Source organism: Electrophorus electricus, chromosome 11 (genome assembly GCF_041902795.1).
Source record: "Electrophorus electricus isolate QZ-2024a chromosome 11, ASM4190279v1, whole genome shotgun sequence".
Classification (NCBI taxonomy): Eukaryota; Metazoa; Chordata; class Actinopteri; order Gymnotiformes; family Gymnotidae; genus Electrophorus; species Electrophorus electricus.
The window spans coordinates 14,423,505-14,446,575 of record NC_137507.1 but is presented as its reverse complement, the minus strand read 5'-3'; the positions used below and the strand labels follow the sequence as shown (position 1 = coordinate 14,446,575).

At 43.1% G+C, this 23,071-nt stretch overlaps 2 protein-coding genes across 13 annotated transcripts; both read right to left on the bottom strand.

The window, feature by feature from the left end:
- Positions 1–204: 204 nt before the first annotated feature.
- On the bottom strand, positions 205–2,702 carry smkr1 (small lysine rich protein 1). Of its 2 annotated transcripts, XM_027015851.3 has the most exons (4): positions 2,493–2,638; positions 1,105–1,250; positions 759–808; positions 205–567 (listed from the first exon to the last, which is right to left on the bottom strand). In XM_027015851.3, the coding sequence occupies exons 3-4, from the start codon at positions 759–761 to the stop codon at positions 286–288; spliced, it is 285 nt and encodes a 94-aa protein (XP_026871652.3). In that variant the 5' UTR covers positions 762–808; positions 1,105–1,250; positions 2,493–2,638; the 3' UTR covers positions 205–285. The 2 variants fall into 2 exon arrangements, with proteins under 2 accessions (XP_026871652.3, XP_081579012.1); XM_081722886.1 differs by lacking the exon at positions 1,105–1,250 and having other exon boundaries at positions 2,493–2,702.
- On the bottom strand, positions 1,765–22,395 carry strip2 (striatin interacting protein 2). Of its 11 annotated transcripts, XM_081722859.1 has the most exons (25): positions 22,069–22,395; positions 19,494–19,563; positions 19,042–19,116; positions 17,316–17,450; positions 16,929–17,049; positions 14,260–14,328; positions 13,457–13,563; positions 13,198–13,325; positions 12,763–12,951; positions 12,155–12,205; positions 10,170–10,402; positions 9,021–9,086; positions 8,760–8,823; positions 8,549–8,581; positions 8,213–8,284; positions 7,394–7,468; positions 7,104–7,201; positions 6,883–7,009; positions 5,618–5,671; positions 5,062–5,162; positions 4,889–4,955; positions 4,675–4,779; positions 3,753–3,957; positions 3,119–3,446; positions 1,765–2,653 (listed from the first exon to the last, which is right to left on the bottom strand). In XM_081722859.1, exons 1-24 carry the CDS (start codon positions 22,186–22,188, stop codon positions 3,130–3,132), a joined length of 2,682 nt encoding a protein of 893 aa, XP_081578985.1. In that variant the 5' UTR covers positions 22,189–22,395; the 3' UTR covers positions 1,765–2,653; positions 3,119–3,129. The 11 variants fall into 11 exon arrangements, with proteins under 11 accessions (XP_081578985.1, XP_081578984.1, XP_081578991.1 ...); XM_081722858.1 differs by having other exon boundaries at positions 1,765–3,446; XM_081722865.1 differs by having other exon boundaries at positions 1,765–3,446; positions 22,165–22,393.
- Positions 22,396–23,071: the final 676 nt, after the last annotated feature.

Genomic DNA, 23,071 nt, shown 5'->3' with positions numbered 1-23,071 from the left:
CCAGCAGCACTAGAAAAATTGTAGGCTACAAATTTTATTGGCAAATTTAATAGAATTTCAATTTGAAGTCTATTTGGTTCAGCCTTGACTGCCAGAAGTCACGGCACAGTGAGACACCTCAAAAGACAAAACACACACCATCACTTTCAGTCCTAAAGGTCTTGTATATATTATCACTGAATGTGAACACATGACACAAAGCACAAAAGTTCATCATTTATTCATCATGAATGTACAAGGCAATAATTCAATATCTGCTTTTGAAAATGCGGGACAATATTTTTATTACGTTGACAAGATTTGGTTTGGAGCTTTTTTCATTTTTTTTTTTTTCTGTTTTTTTCCTTTTTTCTTAGCTGCTGCAGGCCAGCCAAAGCCTCTGAACTCCAGGCAGTCCACTGCATTGTGGGAGATGTAGTATGCATTCTCCACGGCAGCTGGGCTGAGAATATCCACCTCTGGCTGTGTGGATTTGGCACTTGCTGAACTTTTCTTAGATGGCTGCTTTTTCACACTCTTCTTCCTAGATTTGGCACTGTGTGACTGGGACCTTTTGTTTGCTGTAGGCTGGGTATATTAAAAATAAAAGTGCATCTTTAGCAAACATTATTTTATGTACTAGTTATTCAAGACAAATCAGCCATTTAGTTGATCTTACAACATTTTTGGAAAAATTATAACAGTAATAGACGCTCTTGAAAATTTTTAGGCAACACAATTTCAGTTAAATACTTTTTTAATATATATATTAAACTCACCATCCTTAAGTGTCAGCTTTTTACTGCACTTGGTGAGACCTGAAGACATTCTAAGGAAAAAGATGCATATCATTTGATATGTATGGTTAGCCTGTTTCGCATTAAACCACATTCTTACATTTTCATCAACAATTTAAAGCCTAAAGTGATTACGTTTCGCACCCATTTGCTATAGTCTTCATGACGTACACATGCGAGGTTTACCTATAGGTCATTCTTTTCGCCTTTTTCTGGCCACAACATAATCAGTACCGTTTCATGCAAAGAAGAGAACCATAAAGCGCCACTTTTAACACATGCCTGTAACAAACGTTGCCTGAAATGTTGTGAGGAAAGCATATCCTACCACAAAGAAGGGTTATTCCACGCACTCTTGGTGTTAGAGACCTCTGCCGAACTGTATTTTGTTTATGTGGGGTTGTCGTAGAGACAGGACGGGGCACCGTCCGGCGAAGTACCACTTTGCAGACCAGACTAGGCGTGAGCTGTTGGCTAGGACGTCATACCACACGAACTCAAGTTAATCTGCTGTCTAGTGATCAGACATCAATTTATAATGCGACACCATCCACTTTCGCTGGATGTTCGTGAATATTGACTAAGGTCAGAAAGCAAGAGGGCAGGCTGACAAGAAGTTTACAAGAAAGAAAGATCGAATCTGTGCTGGAGATCTTATTTTGGTCGCTGTACAGCATTAGGGCTACATTATGCAACCACTTGAAGCAAACTAGGATAAGGAATTTGGTTAAATTGTAGGGGAATAATTTTTAGTGCATGTTTCATTCATTATATCGTATTCCCCCGACTTCACTGTGTTGCTATTTGATTTTAAAATGGCTCGCTACATCAACTTGCGGTCAGCAGAAATAATAACATGATGTTTAGTACAAAACAGTAACTTTTACCAGTGACATTTCACAGATAATCCTGTCAAAGCAGTTGGATTATAATGACGTACATATTCAATTTTATTAAAACGTCTTTGATACCAGAATAAAAGAGATAATTACCGTAAGATGGAACACTTTAATTATCGAACAGTGGCACCAGAACAAAACTCAGACAATACGGAACTAGGGTGAAATTGTTGTCTCTATAGCTTGTTAAAGACAAATATCTTTTACGACAGTTCCAAGCATTTGAGTCCACATACTTTTAAAACACTCATATTTTGTACATGAAACCAGTGTTTTTAAAAACCGGTGAACTGGTCAGTCATTCAACACTGGAAACTTGACAAATATTTTAATATTAGTGAAAAGTTCAAGATAATGATTTAAAAATTGAATGCTCCAAAAACCTGTTTTAACACTGAGGTTCTGGGTGGGTTCAGTATTAAAAGGCCTATTACACCTGGCCTCAGGGTGTACAGCTGAAAATTAGCCGTGTCACATTGGTCAGCATGCAATGCCCCTGACATATAAAGAAATAAATTACTATTAAAAATGTGCTTTAGTGCTGTCTGATGGGTGAGAAGGGGAAAAAGTGAGAGGGAAGGAGAGGTGGAGAAAGGTAGAGAGAAAGAAAAAGAAAGAAAGAATGAAAAAAAACCCCCATAAAATAGTGTTAAAAAATCAGCACCATTGTGTTATAGGAGGGTGAAGCTATACAAGCTAATCACCAAGGCCACTTTTGTGCTTTTGACTTGTGCTGTTAGCCAGGGGCTTTCACTCTATGTGTATGGAGAGGGAGGAAGCTCTTGACATCAGAACAACAAAGAGAATCATGGCTTACTGCATTTCCGAGGACTTTCCTGGGATACACCCTGCTGTAAGTGAAACAGCAGAAGTCTCTGAAAGGAATCTTTAAGGATCGGTTCATCTGGTCCTGCTGCCACTCAGGTTGTGTGTACAGCTGCCATTCTGGGCTTGTTTCTTCTTGAACATATGAAGTCTCTTTAGCACAAGGACAGGGACAAAAAGTGCTAAGCCCACAAAGGTTTTCAGCTCACTTGTATTTACATATACATGTATGCAATCCAAAATAAAAGTTCAGCAGTTCCAGACTGAGAAAAGTAAATTTTTATAAAGATAAATAAATACCTTCACTCTTTAAGATATATTAATAATACTTAAGAGTATTTGAGTGGATATATATATATATATATATATATATATATATATATATATATATATATATATAGTAGAAAGGTTGGTATGGAGGATATTTTGTCTTTCATACTGTACACAGGAAAAGGCGTGGTAGAAAACGCCTCAACAACAAACCGATGGCTACCATTCCAAAACCCTTACAATCCGATTGAACATTTTTGCATTTACAAGCATGAATTCACATGGAAAATACAGTCTGCATGCGAGCATGCATCTGTCTGCGCGCGTGGCATATGCTTGCAAACCCACGGCAGGTCGCATCAGTCTAGATGAACCATCTTCCCTCCACATCCGTGTGCACCCTGCCCGCCGTGGCCTGCAACTGGGTCACTGGGCTGCAGCAGGCCCTCCCACTGGACGGGCTGGGAGAAGACCTCTCTCTCAAGCCACATCTCATAGCTGTAGTGGAAGTCCTCGGGCAGCTCCACGCGCTGACCCAGCACACTCTGCAGGCAGTTGTCCACTGGTGCAAACTCGCTGTTCTGGTTTCTGTCGTAGCGGCGCGTGTTGAATTTCTCGATGCTCTCTCGCAGGGCACACTCCTCAGCCTGGAAGTCCCAGGGCCGAGCATCGATATCTGATGGGCCAGAGAGCAGGACAGTGTCACATGGAGGTTGATGTTATAAGTGGCTTCTACTCCAGAATTTAAAAAATAATAATAATAATTTAAATATCATTGAAATTCATCAAGAGCATGGTTTCAGTCTTGTAACATTTTGATCAGTCTTTTCCTTTTAAAATTTTATTTACATAGAATTCCCTCTTGAAGGTGAACCACTATGGCAAAATCTCATATGACCTATATGCTATCCTTACATATAACACTAACTGTGAGACACCAGAGACTGTGGACTTTTGAAGCATCTGTCTGAGATGGTCATACCGTTCCCGTAGGCCCAGTCATCGTTAAGCCGATGTCTGACTTTCTGGTAAATGGCCGACATGGTCTTCATGTTGCTCTTCCTCCACTGGCGGCCAAGATACTTGGTCTGAATCTTGAGGAGCTTGAGGACATAAAGCTGCATCATGGCTTGTTTGACCTTCAGAGCCCTCTTCAGGATTGGAGCAGATTTAAACACCACCAACATCTGGAGAGTTAAACAGCTTTTAGTAGCATTTAAATTGGTGGCATCAACCTCCACATCATCATTATGGCATAGTACTGCTTTTCCTCACATATCTAGGCCTCCATAATGAGCTTCCTAGCTCTGTAGTTAGCTAACTAAACATTGAGTCAAGTGTACTGCAGCTGTGGCTCACTATGCTCTCTGACTGGAAACAGCATAAATGTTTCTAGCATGATTTTCTTGATTTTCAGTTTTAAAATGGAGGACAAATTTGCAAGTTTTTGGTTGATTTTTTTTAAGTGTGTGGGCTTGCTTTTTAACTATGGGCTTTCTTAATTAATTCTAGCCATATTTAATGTTATAATAGCCCAGCTATCTATGCTAGTGAGTGGGTTGCCTTCATTGTCATTTGATCATTTTAAAATGTAAAATAGCATGCACTGCATGTTGCCTGTGTACGAACCATTAGTGTGCTAATGGTCTTTGTTTTAGGGACCTATTCAGTGTCTGACTTCTTATTCACCATGTATTTATTCACTAGTGAGCAAATGAAGAATGTGCTGCACTGCGCTTCTTGAACAAGTAGGTACTTGTCTTGTAATTGGAAGATGCCGTAAATGTAAACGTAAATGAATTTGAACAGGACTTTGATACCTTCACACATTTCTAAATGATTCGAGACTTAAGGTACAAAAGCATGATGTCAGAAACATAGGAATGCAGCATTTCTTCTCTCACCATGGTTCTAGAGTGCTTCCACTTAGTAAGTTTGTTGAGAATTCGCAAAAGATTGATGCAGGAGAACAGGTTCCGCCAGCAGAACTGATTACTGTCTCCAGCTTCCTGTTAACACACACACACGTACGCACAGGCTCTCAACATCCTTCAAGCACATTGCTTCCGCCTCCTCAGGTGTCCTGCCTATTTAAAGTCTGTGGAGTGTAAAAATTACCAGGCTTTCAGCAGTTAGTTCAGGCATCTCATGGACCGCACAGTGAGGAAAATCCAGCACACAGATGCTGCAGTCAAAACACACAGTGCAGCACAATGATTACACCCATATAAACACATATATTACCAGAGAGAGGTTGGTCTAGGGAAGGTGGAGGACTAACTGCAGCCTACCTGTTTTTGGCACTAATATATGACATGATGTTCTGGTTGAAGAACTTGAGGATGAGGGGGATGCAGTTAGCGAACACCAGGTGCTGGGACACATACTCAAACTGCACAGGACAGAGTAAGCAGCCGTTACATCTCAACTCGATCAGAATGGACATTTAACTACATGGCTTTCATACTGTTGCTGCAGCAAGACTAGCGTCAAGTCTATTTTGCATCATGATTAATTGCACACATTTGCATTTAAACATTTTTCCCCTCTGGACATTAGTGTGACAACACTATACAAACAATTAACCCCCAAACCAGGCACTAGAATATTTAAGAGACATTTGTCATTTGTGTGTGAGGCACGTGTGTGAGCTTGTCAGAGCCTGTAATTTAATTTGTAATTTATGTTTAATTTGTAAATCATGCCTGTAACATGCAGTTTACTTCAAGACGTCTGCGGAAACGTGCCCTATGAACACTAAGCTGTTTGCTGACAGTACTGGTGGGGAACTGTGCACTGCACCAATACAGCTAAGAATAATAAAAAAAATAAAAATAAAAAAAAAACCTCTGCAGTTCTCTTTGCAGTCATATCCATTCTCTGACAGCAGATGGCGCCAGTCTGTCTAATTCACATAACACATTACACCCATTATCACACACACAAAAAAAGAATCTCATTTTCGCTCATCAGACAGGATTTGAGTGAAGTATGATCACAACAGCATGTAAAATCATAGCGTGTAAAATCATAGGGTGTAAAATCATAGGGTGTAAAATCATAGGGTGTCCTGCCCTGTTCTCTTCTTTTTGTCCCTTTTTCCTCAATCTAGCTCTCCTCCACTTCACTCACTCTCACACTTCAGAGGAAGAGTGATGCCAGCACATGCTCTTTCATGTCGCAGGGCTCAGATCCTGGAGCTGAGTGCTTCACAGGGCCAGCTGAAGAAAGCAGTGTGGAATTTTCTCTACTGTAGTCAGCATGTAACACGTATTAGCTAGCTCAAAATAGGACCTAAATCCCCTCACTCTAGAGTATCAGATTTGCCACTGGAGGAGACTGATATTCACTCAACCCCTGCCTCTTTCTCCACTGGAGATGAATATCAGCATCACAAGCCATTAAAGGTGAGAGAGAGACAGAGAGAGAAAGAGAGACTGAGACTGGAATCAGAAGAAAATAGACATAAAATTCCAAATTTTGACACAATCTGAAAAATAATGTGTCAACATGCTACTGCATGAGCAGCAGAGCCAGTGGGTGACAGACATCCTGCTTTGTCTTATGTAAAATATATATAGATTTGCTCATTATTACTGTATTCCACAAAAATAACTGCAGTGGTACTACTATTATTACTATTATTATTACTACAACTATTACTACTACTGCTACTTTGATTATTACTACTACTACTACTACTACTACTACTACTACTATTATTATTATTATTATTATTATTATTATTATTATTATTATTACTACTAGCAGCAGTAGTAGAAGATGTAGTAGTAGTAGTAATAGCAGAAGTAGAAGTAGTAGTAATATTTGTACCACTGCAGTTATTTTTTATTACATTAAACCGATAAAACAGTTACATTTCACAGGTTCACCTTTCTGTGCTGTGACAATTGTGTGCATGATACTGTCTTGAAAAATGGCAAGAGAGAAAGAAAGAAAAACATAAAAAGAGGATGAGAGAGCAAGAGAGAGGGAGTTACAATGAGGGAGAGAGGGAGAGTTAGAGAGTGAACAAAAGAGAAGAAGAAAAAGATGGAAGAGGGAGATAGAAGGAGAGGGATGGAGGAGAGTGAGAGCCAGCTGTTTGTGACCTGGTAGATGTGGTTGAGTTTGAAGTGCTTGAGGAGCAGCAGCAGCAGAGCGGAGATGGCCTTGACTATAATCTCTTTATGTCTGTTCACGTCAATGCCCAGCTTCATGCTCTGGAGGACGGTGATGCTGTTACCAACACACACGCACACAGCACGTCAAAACAGAACTGCAAAACCATCTCTCCCATATCCGCTCCTCCTCATAATATCTGCACACTTACGGCATCTCTTCAGGAAGAACATCAGCGAGGATGTTGATGGAGTCGGTCTTGGCCTTAGAGGTTGGCGCTGCGGCCAGCAGAAGCTTAAGAAGGGCAATCTAAAAGTGCAAGGCAATGGAGACACACCACCGTTTAGTCTCCCCGGCATCCTACTGTCCGTGAACCCATCTAGCCTGCAGAGCTACAGCAGAAATGCAGGCCCCTCTCCCCCCCTTTACGGATGGGTAAACAGTATAGCGGTGCCTATAGTTTAATCCGTCACCAGTCTGTTGATTACAACGCTAACTCACCACATACTGAGAGAGGCTGGGGAGCATACCCACGTACAGGGCCTCTGCAGGTGTCTCCTGAACGTGCTCCTCCCCCTAGCCCAGGGACCAGCAACCCACAGAAGAAGAGCCGTTGGTCAGATTTCCACAAAAATCATACTACCACATGTACCACAGTGTTTTGTGTGTGTGTAATTGTAAACACTTCATTGAATATGGTTACACAAGGTATTTGCTTGTCCTTAATATAATCTAGCATAATACTTTATAATATAATATAAATGCAATTAAAATGTCTTGAAAGCACTTTTCAAAGTGAAAAAGGTAATGCTTCTAGCCAATATAGAAATGAGTAACAGAGTGGTTAGCGTCTTCACTATCAGTGAAGGGCTTCCTGTGTTTGTCAATTATCTGAGGCACTATAATCATATGTGTAGAGTTAATCCATTGTGCTAATGCAGACTCACTCTGCTGCACTTTATGCTTTATCCTCACATCTCCAACACAATACTTTTCTCCATATTCTTCATATTCATTTTGAATCATCCACTTCTCTGCCGTTTCGTTAACAGTCTCCATGAGACTGTGTGACCCATAATGCCCCCTCAGTTTGATTAACATGCACCTCCTCCCCTAGATTAGACATTATTATCAGTAATACTTTTAAATTCCAGAAAGGAAGTGTTTGTGTTAAATTTCTTAGTAAAAAGTCTTTATTCACTATTACTTAATCCAGTTACTTTCAGATGGTAAGAGTCTATATAAGAGCCTTGGCTTGCTGACCCTTGCCCTAGCTAATTAAAGTCAGACGTAAACAAGGGTGGATTTGGGGACACTCACCATGGTCATCGGGCACTGCTGCAGCTCCTCCTCTCTCTTGATCTGCACCTCAGCGATGGAGATGTACTTGTGCTGAGTGGGCAGGGGGAGGAAGGATGCGTGTATTATCGTGGGGGCCGAAGAAGGCGATTTTGTCAAAGTGAGTGAACGAAATCTTGTGCTCAACACAGAGGCCGTCCGGTGACATCCAGTGACACAGAGCTCTATGATTTGTTACTCTGGCATTGACTAAGGTGTCAATCACCTTTCAGAATGAAGTAGTAATGTGTAAAAATACTGATGACATTCAAAGCTGTACACCACGATGGCAAAATGTTTTTCTTCAGGGTCTATTACCTTGCTGATCTTAGTTCTGGATTGATCTGGGTCCTGTTTTCAGGAATTGTAGATTAGGTGCCTCAGAATAAAAGTAGAAGTAAATTCTAGAGTTTTGAGATTGGACTAGGTATGACTGATATGCATCCATCTTATCTTGTCTATATAGGCGCTAACAATGAGATGGCACATTGGTTATTATTCATGGAGCACTCCTGGAAATATGTCTCACTTGTTTAAGAGTCTTCACACTTTCATGTATTGGTCTGGGCAACCCAACTAGGGTCTCTGTGTCACTGCAAAAGAAAAAAAATCCTTATCAGAAACAGATATCAGACAAACATCCCACTAGACTACAGCATACTGCACTACTGAAGCACATCATGAAGATTTACCATCATCAACAACATTAAAGCCAAAGCCTTATGAAGCCAGTAATGCTGGACCTAAACTGAGATGAGGCCATTATCCAAGGCCAATAGATCTGACTCACTTTCCCAGGGTGAAGCCAATGAACTTATTTCTGCTGGCCTCTAGGAAGTGCTCGATGTCCTTCTCTCTGTGGAGCAAGAACGGGGAGTCCAAATAAACCATACGAGCAGAAGGATACATAGGAGAACTGCACAAACATCCCTCTAGTGAAGGGAAGCGAAGCCTTCTCTCAAAAACCTGCTGGGAAAAGTTGTCTTACGAACCACCCCACTGCCTTTCCTACCTAGCCCATTCCACGGGAACTCACACAAGCTGGGTTTTGCTCCATCACTTACCGTTGCAAAACTGTACCAAATTTTTTGTTGTTAATTGCTTCAGGCGTGTGGGGACCTGGGACAGAGAAAAAAAGTAGACCGCATAGGGATCCCTGCTGACTGCGCTGGGAAACACTGGCCTGAATCAGTTTGTAGTCCTCGACAGCAGATAGCAGACACTGACATACTGTATGCACGATGCTAATGATAGAACAAAAAGGCAGTAAAAAGCCCTGTACACAAGTACTGTCCTGGGCCAAAGATCCAGGGGTGTTCACCGATAATGTCCGTGTTAGCCACTTAAAGCCTCATAAGTGCCTCTCTCCCTCCATCTCCCCCGCCATCTCTGTTTCTACCTTTAGCAGTACTACATTTCAGGTGTAAACATGTTTGTAAGCTCGGGAAGGCAGCAATAAAGAATACACATACACATGCAGACAAAGAGAGGCTTTAATAAGACACGTGACTACACTCATAGCAACATGCGCTTCAGATCCCTCGCCTTCTCATGCCCGCTGTTCTCTCACTGCCTCTCTGCCTCCCCCCTGGATCCCAGCCCACTCTGGCATGCATTATTCATGGCCCAGGTGCAGAGCTCACTAAGGTTCTACAGCCTGGGCAGCACTGGGCATTTTGAGGACGTAAAACCTTCCTGCAGAAGAATTTGAGCTGCGGCCAATGAACTGCAGATGGAAAAGCTCAAGCCATTAGAAATTTAGCCTGGCCCCAATTCACAGTGGAATAAAATAATATGTCTTAATTAAAAACCAATAAAAATAAGCTAGAAATGAATTATGCAGATCAGTGGGGAAACCTCCATTTTCTGAATTGAATTTAGCAGCCACTAAGGAGAATGGAAGGGCTGCTGTTGGGAGCTGTGGTCCTGACTGTCTCACCTGACTTTGGGGGCCCAGGGGAGTCCTTTGGGGAAAGACACCCTCTCGCTGGGGGGGCGGGGAAGCAGTGGTAGGGGAGTTGGCTGGATGATGACGTCGCGGTCGAGGGGGTCGACCTCACCCTCGATGCCACTGTCCACGTCATCGCCGTCATCTTCCTCGTCACGGGCGTCGTCATTCTTGAAGGGGTCACGCTCGTTGTACGTGTCCAGGCTGTCCTGCTTGACCAGTGGCTGAGACAGAGGAAGAGTTCATCTTAAACAATCTTTATACAGCTTCATCCCAATAGCCCATTACACCCTGATGCTGAGTCTCTCTGATGATCAGGCCAGTCATTTAGAACTGAGATTCATCACTCAGGTTACTAATTCATATAATGTGGATCAAATTAATTTAATGGCTATATGATCAATTCAGATTCACTTAATGGATATATGATCAACAGGTAAATTATAATTAAATCTTTGAATAAAACCTTTATTTAAAAAACAACAACAAAGTAAAAGATGGCAATCACTAGACAATACACAGACAGGAATGGGTTAGAACATAATTAAATAACAGTGGTACCTATTCAGAATAAAATTAGTATTCACGCCTTGTTAAGTTATGAAAAGGCAGTACTACAATACCTCACCACTAAATTAAAAAACTCTTTAAAAAGGAAACATCAAGGTGATACTGATGTCTAAATAATTTGACTAAATACTTAGTCAAAACATATACACCCGAAAGACTAGACTTTAAGCTAATTAACTAGCTAGCTAGTAGATAATGAGAAAAGCTAGACATCACATAGCCATTAAGTCATATAAGGGCAATCATGCTAAAGATATAGTGACACTAAAAGTAACCAACAATGGCTGTAGCAAGATTTTAAACAAGTATTATACTGTCTGGCAAGATGGATTTCATGGTTTTGGCATTCTATCTAGGATTAGCATGACTGAAGTTGGGCCAGTACTGGAAAATGAAGAGCCTTTTTTAAAATGTATTTTAAATGTATTCCAAATAAGATACTATTTATATATTTGAATGGAATATGTTACTGTATGCCTTTAGGACAGCGTAAAGTATTCTTTAAAGTATTCTTGCCAAACCTGATCATACAGAAAGTTGCAGAATGACAATACAGAGAGGTTAACATCAGGGTGGCATCCTAAGGCAGTGTCCCACCTACGAGCACCTCCGTCCTTTCCTCATCAGGCGATCTTCCCATGCGACGGTCACGAAATCCATATTTCCCGCAGAAGAAATTGTCTCCTGAAGCTGCCGCCTTGGGCCTACACCTCATCACATTGACTTACCATCGCACTGGCCTCCAGGAGCAACCCGAAAACCCTGCTGCGGCCCAGCACACTTCAGAAACAAGACCAAGCAAGTTCTTTTGTGCATTCCGCTTGTGCAGATCCCATTCGACAAAGGCACAAACAAGTCAACAAGTTCCTCACATCTCCAGTGCCGTTCAAACAGATGAATAGCGGAGTCCAGAGCAAGCATCAGGCATGAATTGCATTAGTGGATCAGGTGTGCTCTTTTTACTGCCCCCCCGTGTGATGTATGAGTGTATGTGTGGTGGCCCGGCGGGTGTGGGGCCGTGGCTATGGGCGGAGATGACATCAGCCGTGACTGGTTGCGGCCTATGAGAGAAGCCATTCTGAGAGCTAGTGAGGGGGAGAGAGTGCCTACGTGTGGTCTAAGGCCTAAAACAAGGTGCAGATGGAAAGAAATGAAAGAGAGGAAAGAGGAAAGGAGAGAGGGAGAGAGAGAGACAGAGAGAAGACAGATAGAGAGAGAAATAAGAGAGGAAAAAAACGATCTAATGTCTGGCGCGTTTACTACATACTACAGCCATTATGACCTCAGCCAGCCTTATGCCTAAGACCTCCCAAAGAAAACTCAACGGAGCAAACTGCAGTGAAGGAGAGAGGAGTGCAACAGCCCATGGCAGAGAGAATGCACACAGAGGGGATCTAGGTAGAGACCTGCTTCCTGGCAAAGGGACTGTCTCCTTCCAAGCTATCAACAAAGGCACTCTGTAGGGACACAAGGAAGAGAGGGGAGTGAGCCATAAGGGAAAGACAGAAACCCAGATAGCTAGATAGATAGATTGATAGATAGATAGAGAGAGAGAGAGAGAGAAAGAGAGAGAGAAGCAACAGGGTCTCTCTATTGAGAAGTAGAGATGAGATGTCTCTAATTAATAGGTCTATGCTCCGCACATGTATTTTGAATACTAGGCAGATAGGTCGATGCATTGCTAGATTTCTCTCATTCTGGCACTCACAATCTACCACTGGTACTGCAATGTTACTGCAACGGTTGGGTGACAAGTAAATTAGTGCTGCAGTGTGAAAAAAGCAGCGTTGCCCCCAGTGTGTGAGCGAATGCAGCAGACTGTGTGCACTGTGTGGGTTGACTGAGCATACTGTAAGTCTGCTACTGTTAGGTAACACAGACTACACTGGAAGACCTCCAAATACAAATGGACCAGTTTATGGTCAGTTGTTATCGTGTGCATGTGCTAATAATACACCTGTGTGAGAGGGTGTTCACGCATGCGTGTGTGTGTGTGTGTGTGTGTGTGTCGTACTCTGCGACTCCTGCGTCCTCTCTTCTGCTGCTGCTGCTGTTCAATGAGCTCCATGGCAGAGGCAGGGGGCGAGGCAGCTCTCATGCTCCGTACCACCTTAATGCTGTCCTCCGGGAGTGGAGGCAGGCTCAGCCTCGCTCTCACCCCAACCTTCATCTCCTGCACATCCTCAAAGCCCCCCAGAGTGAACTAACACACACACACACACACACACACACACACACACACACACACACACACACACACACACACACACACACAAAATGGAAAACATTTGACTCAATGGAAGCTGGCCTCATATCAGCAGATCATAAAATACTCATATTACACACTAAAAGAGAGTGAAAAATATGTAAAGCTTCACAGAGCAATATAATAGAATGGAATAGAATAGGGGTATAGTGTGTGTGGTGCTATCACTTGCTGGAGGCTCACCAGTAACGTCTTCCAGAGCAGAAGCAGCACCTTTTTCATGGGGAAATGGGGGGCACTCATGCTGCAGAACTTGGTTACCATGGTGAAGAGGAGAAGGGCAAAGGGCTCGCTGTTGTAGAGGGGAGAACCTGCGAGGGAGAGGAGAGGTCAATGAGTTCAACTGCCAGACACTCACAGCTCTCCTTCGCCCCCTACACATACACCCCCCCCCCCCCCCCCACACACACACACGCACGCACGCACACATACACTCACTCACCCAGCTCAGTCTTGAAGGCCTCGCGAGCTGTCCTCCATTCAGGCCTGTCATCTTCCATTTCCACACGGATCGTCTCCACAATCAGATACATGATGCTCAGGAGAACCCTGCTCAACATAGATTTTACTTTACTGAGTGTCTTGTGTGTGTGTCTGTGACTAGGTCAACATATGCTTGTGAAAACTTCTTATCAAAATGCACCTTTTGTGCCTGCTGATTTAGCTCGTTAATCAACGTGGTAAACACCACAAGGTCTCTAATTCCACCTCATTTACCTAGAGGGACTTCTCACTGCATGAACCATCAATCAAGAGAAAGTGTAGGAAACAGAGCACCTAGTCATGCCTTGGCTGCTGAGGTGGGGCTCTGCCAGCACTATTCTCCGAGCTAATACCTACTAAACTCCCTCTGCAGTACCCAGAGCATTCACTCCTTTACAAAAGGGTGAAAGGTGAATTGAGAGGTTAGAAAAGATTATGATTCATTATTGTCTGTGTATATGCTTTTGTGTACATGTGTTGATTTCTCACAAAAATGGCCTGCTATGTATGAAAACTGGAATAGTTAAGAGAACCTGATAAAGGTCAAGCATTTTTCACAAAATCTGTATAACTGAAATGTCAAAACCATTTAGTTTTGGTTACTGAGGCTAGGCTTAGAAAATTGTTATTAATTCTTACATATAGATAGTCACATATGTGGTATATGTATAACCCCACAAACGTGTGTATGTCTGGGTATGCTATGAGAGGAGAATAAGAGAATGGTTACATCAGGGGAAGTAGTTTCAGAAAGCATCTCACCTCAGTTCAGTGCTGTCTGCGAGGGATATGGCAGGCTTCCTGACGGCACTGCTACATGCCTGGTTATTACTGGTGCAGAGTCACACACAAGAAAAACAACATAGTGTAAAGCCACACCACATACAAGATTTTACTAAAAAACACACACACACACACACACACACACACACACACACACACACACACACACACACACACACATATATATATATATATATATATATATATATATATATATATATATACACATATATATATATATATATATATATATACACATATATATATATATATATATATATATATATACACACACACATATATATATATATATATATATATATATATATATATATATATATATATATATATACACACACACACATATATATATATATATATATATATATATATATATATATATATATATATATATATATATATATATATATGCCCAGGGATCAGAGTAAAGCCAACAGAAGCAAGCAGCACTCTAACATCTCTCCCAGCTCCAGCTCCACCACACCTGACTCCACTTGACCCACTTATCACCAAGGCCATGATTAGCTGCCTCAGGTGGGTGGGAGGGGCAGAGCAGATCCGGCAGCTTACCCTAGTAAACTCTGTACCGAGGATTGAGAAATAAAATTCAATGGCACGCTTTCCCGTCTGAATCCATCCATACCACGGCTATGCGGGCTGGTAGTCTGCTGGGCAGCCGCATCCAGGAAACAAAGTGAGCGGAACCTCGGGGAGAGCTCAGATGGAGTTGAGGGGCCACTGAGGTAATAAAATGATATGGTAAGCAGAAAAATAGGGATGGTCCAGAATAAACTGGTTTCATGCAGGAAAGGTCTCTGTAAGCTTCAGCGTAAATCCTCAGGAGGCCTCTTTGACAGGCCTCTAGGGGCCTCAATCGAAGGGAGAGCCTTGGCTCAAGGACAGGACAGCCCGGCCAAGCACCGGAAGAAACAATATTAATATAAGATGGTGATATAGAATATGATCGCCTTTAAAAAAATAGCAGTAGTTCAGGATGAACTTAATGGTACCAAGAACTGGTTAGTGTAAGTATTGAATTTCAATTTGCACACATTGAATAATGTATGGTTTGGAGAACAATAGTGGAACCTAGCCAAGTTTTTATGAAAAAATAAAAATGGTTAAGAAGAAAATGTATAAAAGGTGTGTCCACCTGAGACTGTTAGACATTCTCCAGACAATGCCTCGTTTGTAACATTGAGTTCAGAATAAAGACAGGACCAGCTCTTCTCTTCAATTAATTCCAGAGTCTGCATCTTTATTTCTATTTAGTGTGTACTGAGTAAACAGCCTTGAACTTAGGAAGATCTAGGAACGAGACCATCTTGTTTGTGAAGTGGAGATCACAGACTGCACATGCTCCAGCCCTCTTAACCACAGTGGAGAGGAAGGAAGAGAGGGGGCTGGGCATCGGGACGCAGGTCTCTTGTCCGCCCTGTGGGTAATGGCGGATTAGGCTAAGATGGCAGTGGGTACCATGCTTCCTTTGTATTTCCCAGTTAGATATGCCAGAGTTTTCCAAAGTAGATACACCAAGCTGCCAGATAAAAGGTGCACCCACTCTGCATCTGTTCCTATATGGTACCAATCCCTTTTCAATTAATTTTATCTACTCCGAAGTTGTTTGATTAATTTTTTGAGAAGCTTATATTAGTCTCTGTACAAAAGCCTGGTTATAAGCATAATAGGGTTGACACAACGTAAAGACGCAGGCAAAGCCAATCAACTGACTTTAGAGGAGCAAACTGATGCTAGAAATGATGGATTACAAGTTAAAATGGCATGGCAGCCTATAAGGTATGGCTGTATACCTAATAAAGTACCTAATAAAGACAAGACTCGCATCAGAGCATGTCCCAAAGGGCTTGGAAACCACCAGCTTTAGATTAGACAGGACATTTCCTCAGGTGTGGGGGGGGGCCAGTGGAGAGGCATCTCATTAGGGCAGTCCCGCCAGCAGCATGCTTGGCAGCCAGGCCGTGACGGAGCCGTTTCGGGCCTGCTCTCTCGGGAGACAGCGTAAAAATAGAATTCGCTTCTCTTCCACAGAGTCAAAGAGCACATGGGGGGCGGGGGGAGTTTTGGGTTAAGGTGCCTGCACTCACGATCGGCACTGTCACCATACTCGTGTCCTCCCCTGCCCCCCACCTGCAATTAGGGTGGTAATATAAAGAGATGCAAGCCCTCAATGGAGCTAACAAAAGGTAAACACCATAAATGGTGCCCCTAGTCTCCCTCCTCTCTTTCATCTGTCTCTCTCAGTACTGGATCCTGTCAGCAGAGTCTACACACAAAATAGGTTTTAATTCATTAGCCAAGCCATGGGTGCAAAGCTCTGTACTTGGCGATTAGCACGCAGATCATAGAAAGACAGAGAACCAGAAAAGGAGAAAAGAAAATCCGTCAATAGTAATATTTAATCTACACAAAGCTACACCCACACAGCCAGAAACAGAGATAGACTGAAAACTCCAATGCCTACAGTTAGTGTTGGTTAAAGTAGGCTTTACTGCTTTCATTGTCGTAGCTCTCTTCTAAGCTCACACACCCAGCCACCCATGCCCCCTCCAACACACACACACACACACACACACACACACACACACATTTTAGAAGAGCACACTTACTCAATCTCCATGCTGAGAAGTTCCAGCAGAGCAGTGAAGATGCCCATATCATAGAGCAGGAAGACGTTGTGTCGTGACCAGTGGAGCACATCTGTTTCTGTGTCACACTCATCAAATACACCTTTACACACACACACACACACACACACACACACACACACACACACACACACACACACACACACACACACACACACACACACCTTGTTAAAGCAACATCAGATTGTTCTGCACATATGGAATGTTCTATAGACCTAGAATGAAAAAAAGTGAATAATGGGAGTTTGTGGCTGTAGTGTGTGCATGTGTGTTTGTACATGTATGTGCATGTGTGTGTGTACGTGTGTGTGCGTGTGTGTGTGCGTGAGAGAGAGCGAGAGAGAGTACCCTGGGCCAGGTAAAGAATAGCACGAGCCACTTTGAGTCTCTTGTCTCTGTCGGTAACCTCCAGGGCATCTAGCAGCCTCATGATGTACGCTCTCTGCTCTTCTGTACTCAGTTCTACCCACCTCCTGCCCTTTGCTGACACACACACACACAAACACACACACAGACTTCTGTAAACACCCATGCAAATAGCCCCTACTGTCACTGCTTTTCCATCATTAACTCTTTCTGCAGCTTTCTTTCAGTGAGCATTTCTCCCACTCTCCTTCCTCACTCACGAGAACAACTGGTCAGAAGTATTAGTGATCCTCGCTTAACAGAAGATACACACACATACAGAGTTAAACACTCAATAGTCTTTACCATATACAGCTTTACGCACATGTGCATTACAGCAACAAAAGCCACTCCCAATCTCCACGTGAATGTCATAGCCTAACCTCTGCTTGCGCTTTGAAATGCGACACACTGTAGAACACTGCTGCGATGCCTCTGGTTGACGACTGCAGAATTCAGTGTCACTACACATCAAAGCACGGAACCCAAAGAAGAGGCAGAATAATTTACTTACATCAAACTGAAAGATATGCTGTGAAGAATTTTGCAGGGACTCTGATGGGAATTTATTCGCAGGTATCCATTTAAATGAGAAAATCAAGGTGAGACAGGGGAAGATGGGGAGTTTGATGTCTGTTCTGAGTGCATTTCCAAACATACAGACAGTGTTCACACAAGGCCAAAATATAGGGAGAGAAGGTTAAGCTGATCCCTGATGTCGTCTGTCAGTTTTCTGCTGTAAAATGGAATATATCACACTGAATATGGAGAATGCAGTGCTGTGGCACTGAGGAGGGAGGGAGAGGGAGGGAGAGAGAGAGAGAGACTGCAAGATTTAGTAAGGTAAGCTGAGCTTGTAAACACTGACATCAACACCTTCCAACAGTTATGCGAGTGTGTGTCGAAATGTAAGCGCATATTACAACTGTCCATCCAACCCCCCCGGACACACACACACACACACACACACACACTTACACATACATGCACATGCACACACTGTTTAGTACTATACTGTTGTGTTGATAATTCATTTCTGTACCCTCTCTTTCTATTGCACAGAGTAGGTTACATCTGGGACCATTCAATTAATCATCTCCTTCTATCTCAGCATGCATAAAGTACACACACATGAGCATCTCCTCATAAAGAACTAGAATTCCTGCACAGAAATCAATCTCACTGCTACACACTCCCACACAATGAGTAGGAATATGAGGGGATTGGAGAGGATACCTGCACGGGAATGACACGATAGCACACGGTTGGGGGAGCCTACAGAGCAGATGTACTGACCAGAACATACAGGGTGAGGAGCCTAAAGAGCAGATGTACTGACCAGAACATACAGGGGAAGGAGCCTACAGAACAGATGTACTGACCAGAACATACAGGGGGAGGAGCCTACAGAGCAGATGTACTGACCAGAACATACAGGGGGAGGAGCCTACAGAACAGATGTACTGACCAGAGTATACAGGGGAAGGAGTCTGTAGAGTAGAAGTAGTGACCAGAGGAGATAGAGGGAAAAGTATATAAAGCATTTCTAGTGACCAGAGCAGTGGGAGGAGCATATAAAGCTGTATTTGAGCCCAGAATAGACAGAAGGGAGAGTATATAAAGCAGTATTAATGTCCAGAGCAGATAGCGGCATGGTGAGGCTAAATACCGTGGTTCCTAAAGTCTTCCTCAAAGTAGTCTCTGTTCAGACTGAACTCAGGCTCCTCTGTGTAACTGTACAGTTCTGAAAGTAAAAGAATAAAAAAAACACAAAGACAGAGTACAGACTAGGTACAATATTTTTATAAACATGCATTTTGCAGAAAAAAAGAAAAGGAAAAACTGCTGAACATTAGGGCTCTGTTCATCACATGGTCTTAAAAATGTGCCAGGTGTAATACCTCTTTAATACAGTTTTAGCAAGAACATTTCATACTGAAACAAAACTTTAACTATTTATGCAGACAGTACAGATAAATGGTCATGACAGTGTCGTTTGAAATAACCTCAATACTCTGTAAATTCATGTTAATTAGTAAATAATAAGTTGACTGTTCTCAAGTTTACTCAAGTGCAATTTCCTTAACAACAAGCACGTTAGGTGTATGTGCGTGTGTTCACCTGAGAGTTCTGCTGTCAAGCCATCTGTGTCCCCATATTCAAACTCCAGGTTGGGGGATTCCATGGAACCCTGAGGAGAGCAAGCAAATGAACATTGAATGAGTGCAATCCAAACAAGTTGATCCAGCTTGCTGGAAAAACATGCTTTGGGTCCTTCCGCTGTGTTTTTTCCCCCTGCGCTGGGCACACCATCCACGGTCACTATGCAAATGCAGGCACAGCAGGTGCAGCGGAGCAGCAGAGGTGCAGTGTCACTCGACAAAAGTGAGAAATATGGGAGACACACAGGATGTGGAGAGGTGCAGGATTAAGTGCCACTTCCATCCAGTGCTCTTACACACATGGGTCTATGCTTGCACACACACATACACACAGTGGTTCCTCATCCCTGTTCCAGATCCACTGTCCAAATGATACAGCTCAAAACACTCCGATACATTCCTCCACACACACACACACACAATAGATACGCACACTACAAAAGAGAGCATAGGACAGAGTGTTCAGTGCTGTTAAAAGATTGCACTTCTGTAGTGTGCTGAGAGCTGACTGCTTTCGGGGTGCGGCTCTATTACCTGCCTTTCCTTTCCATTCCCCTCACCATGTCCTTCTTCCACACTCACTCTGTGCCTCCAACATGCTGGCACTGACTTGTAGAGGCCACATACACACTTGCGGCTGACTGCATCTGGTTTCAAAACATCCAACAGCTCCTTAGGTCAAGTATCTTTCAAACTCGACTCTAGACACAGTCAACGTCCCAAACCTTACAAAGCATCTGTGACACAGCCAGTCATACATTCTCATCCCTCAAACACTAAAGCCCTGTTACTGCTCTATTCCTGCAGGTCAACTGAGGCTGATCTGTAATGAGCCATAGAGGAATGCTGTGGTTTTCCAGGGCCTTCCTCCCAACATCCACTCCAGAGAAGACGTGCCAGGCCTTGTTCGGCTCTTGCTAATTTCCGTATGTCGTGAGCCGCGCAGGAGAGCTCTGGATGAAAGGTGCGAGAGGGAGCAGAGCTTTTTCCGCCGAGACAGCCACGCTCACACCTTTCCAGTCAGGAGATCCCAGGGTGCTACGGCCAGCTCTCTCCCAGCACCAGAACTCATGCTGCAGTGTTAATCACAGGGGGCTTCATCTGGATCAATGGTCTCCCAGCAAGACAAGGCGAGCCGCCGTCCACTGTGCTGTGGGTCAGGGGGTTGGCAAGCAGGCCAGCCGCAGTCAGAGCGAAAACAAACGTACAGCATTTGGATCCGTTCTGGACCGGACCCATCTTCCACACTCTGATCCAGAACCATGCCGTCTGCAATTCCCATCTTAGCACTGGAACACACAGAGCTGTGAGCATTACCAGGGCAAGATCACTGAACTATACATCAACAAGGGCCCAACCCCCCACTTTCCACATGCCATATTCCAGAAATACCACACGATCAGATAATACAGCAGGGATACATCCTCTTTACAAGAGCACTGGCCTAAACAGGGTTCTCAACGATCATATTCCATCAGTCTGCTAACTCATGTGTCCTCTAAATGAGGCCTATTCATTCTAAAACAGAGACTGGTGCATCCTGCAATGGCACAAGTGCCATCTGGGTTTAAGTCATCTTTTTTGGGGGTGGAGGGGCAGGTGGGAGACAGTATGTTTACACCCAAACCACTCTGCACTGTCCTAGAAAACTAAGGTTGCACAGGCAAAATACGCTCGAATTCTTCTTTTAAAAATCCCAGTGTGCTCTGACATGGTCGAGAAATTTTGCTAAGATAACTTCGAGGGGCCGTAGCATACCCATTCAGAGCACAACAAGGGCTTCTTCCCCCAGAGAAAGGTCTTTTCCGATTGCGATACCAAGGCATACATCAAAATGCATGTAGCTTTCATTTTTAATGACCGTGAATTATGTGGCCACATGTTTAGATTTTGCTGTGGATGCAGCTCGGGGCAGTATGGAGAGCCTCTGTACTGTCTGCAGTCCAGTCCCCTCATGTCATGCCTGAAGCAGATCGTTACATCTACCAAATAAACAGTCCGATTTCTAACATGTTCCCCATTAAATTTAACATCATGAAATAACTCATTCAGATTTAGTTCTTGTTATAAATAACAGTGATGATAAAATCTGTCCCGCTAAATCAACTTCAAAGTCACTGAGATATACATGACTGTTAGATGCCAACACAAGTATAAAGCCGTTCTAAAGCCAGTCTAAAGCCAGTTATCGCCACGATGAGGCAACTGGATACATTTTACGCATTGGAATTTGTGCGCACGAAGAGTAGCAAATTTAGGCTTCATGACAGGGAGTCCCGTGCACAGTCATGTTCACCGCATTCGCCGCTTTTAAATCGTAAGGTATTTATAGCGATGACTCGCCGTGCTGTCAAAATAGCACCTCGGACTACATGCGATGAGGATCCGCTCTCGGGCAAGGACATAAAAAGCTTCCCAGCAACAGCCAGGGAACGCGCGCACACACACACACACAAACACACACACACACACACACACACACAACCCCTGTCAGTACGCCCCAAAAGCGCAGCACTCGACCGCTTCGGATTTACCTCCGAATCCTTCTGCTGATTCTTGAACCCATCTCTCCCTTGCGCCAGGGACTTCAGCTTACTGCTGTTATTGTTTAGATCATTAAGAATAGGTACCTCCATGTCGTCGGTCTGCTGCATCTGTTAAATCGCGTCTGACGCACCTCTCCGCAGCGCGTCCAGGGGACATTCAGCTGGAGAACCGTCACCTTGACACCAGCGCTGGATTTCCAACTTCAGAATGTCCGCCCCGGCTGCCTGATTGGCTGTTAAAACGGCGAAGAGGGCGTGGCTTTACGCGGTCGCACTTAGACGGCGGACACCAGCGATGACCGCGAGGTAGTAGCTGCCGCTGAGAAAAACACCACCAGGTCTCGGTGTGCACTTCATTATGAAAGAAGAAACGTGCCATCCATGATCAGGCTGAACGATAGGTATAAATGCCCAGTTAGTGTCCAGTCCAGCAGTCTGACAGTAGAAAAAAAAACAGCATTCTCCTAAATTAAATCGATAATTGGCAAAGTTGGCCAAGTAAGATCTTTATGAAACACTTGGTCATTAGCCTGTACAAACATGTTTTGTTTACAGTAATGGCTTTGTTTACATGAGCTGATGCGGCTGCTAAAAAGAATTTAGACATATATTCATATTTACCATTAAGCTAAAACAAAATGACTGTAAACAAATAGCTGAGTAGTAACACTGCTTTCCTCGTCACATTTTGAAGATTATTTAAAATTATAAATGCACAGAAATAAAGTGGGTTCAGGTGACGCAGACCATGCATACTTGATTTAAAAACGCAGAGTAAAAGTTATGCAAATGAAAGTGAAAATGAATTACTTGAATTATTAAAAGTAGAGAAATATTTAAAATGTTTGTAATAGTCTCACATAATGTAAATCTTCTCTCTACGAAGTATCTAAACTACAGCTATACATGTATGCAGTGGATAATTGTTTCAGCACCGTTTTCGACACTCTCAAACAAGCTGCAACTACCCAATACACTAAATTACGTTTTG

Bases quoted from the DNA above. Each gene is read 5' to 3' on its own strand.
- strip2 (XM_081722858.1), bottom strand. From the start codon at position 22,188: ATGCAGCAGACCGACGACATGGAGGTACCTATTCTTAATGATCTAAAC. The intron at 17,451-19,041 runs GTATTTAGCCTC...TGTGTGTGTCAG, and splicing joins GGAAGACTTTAGGAACCACG to CAAAGGGCAGGAGGTGGGTA. The intron at 9,087-10,169 runs GTGAGACAGTCA...CTTGCTCCACAG, and splicing joins CCCTGGGCCCCCAAAGTCAG to AGAGAAGGACATCGAGCACT.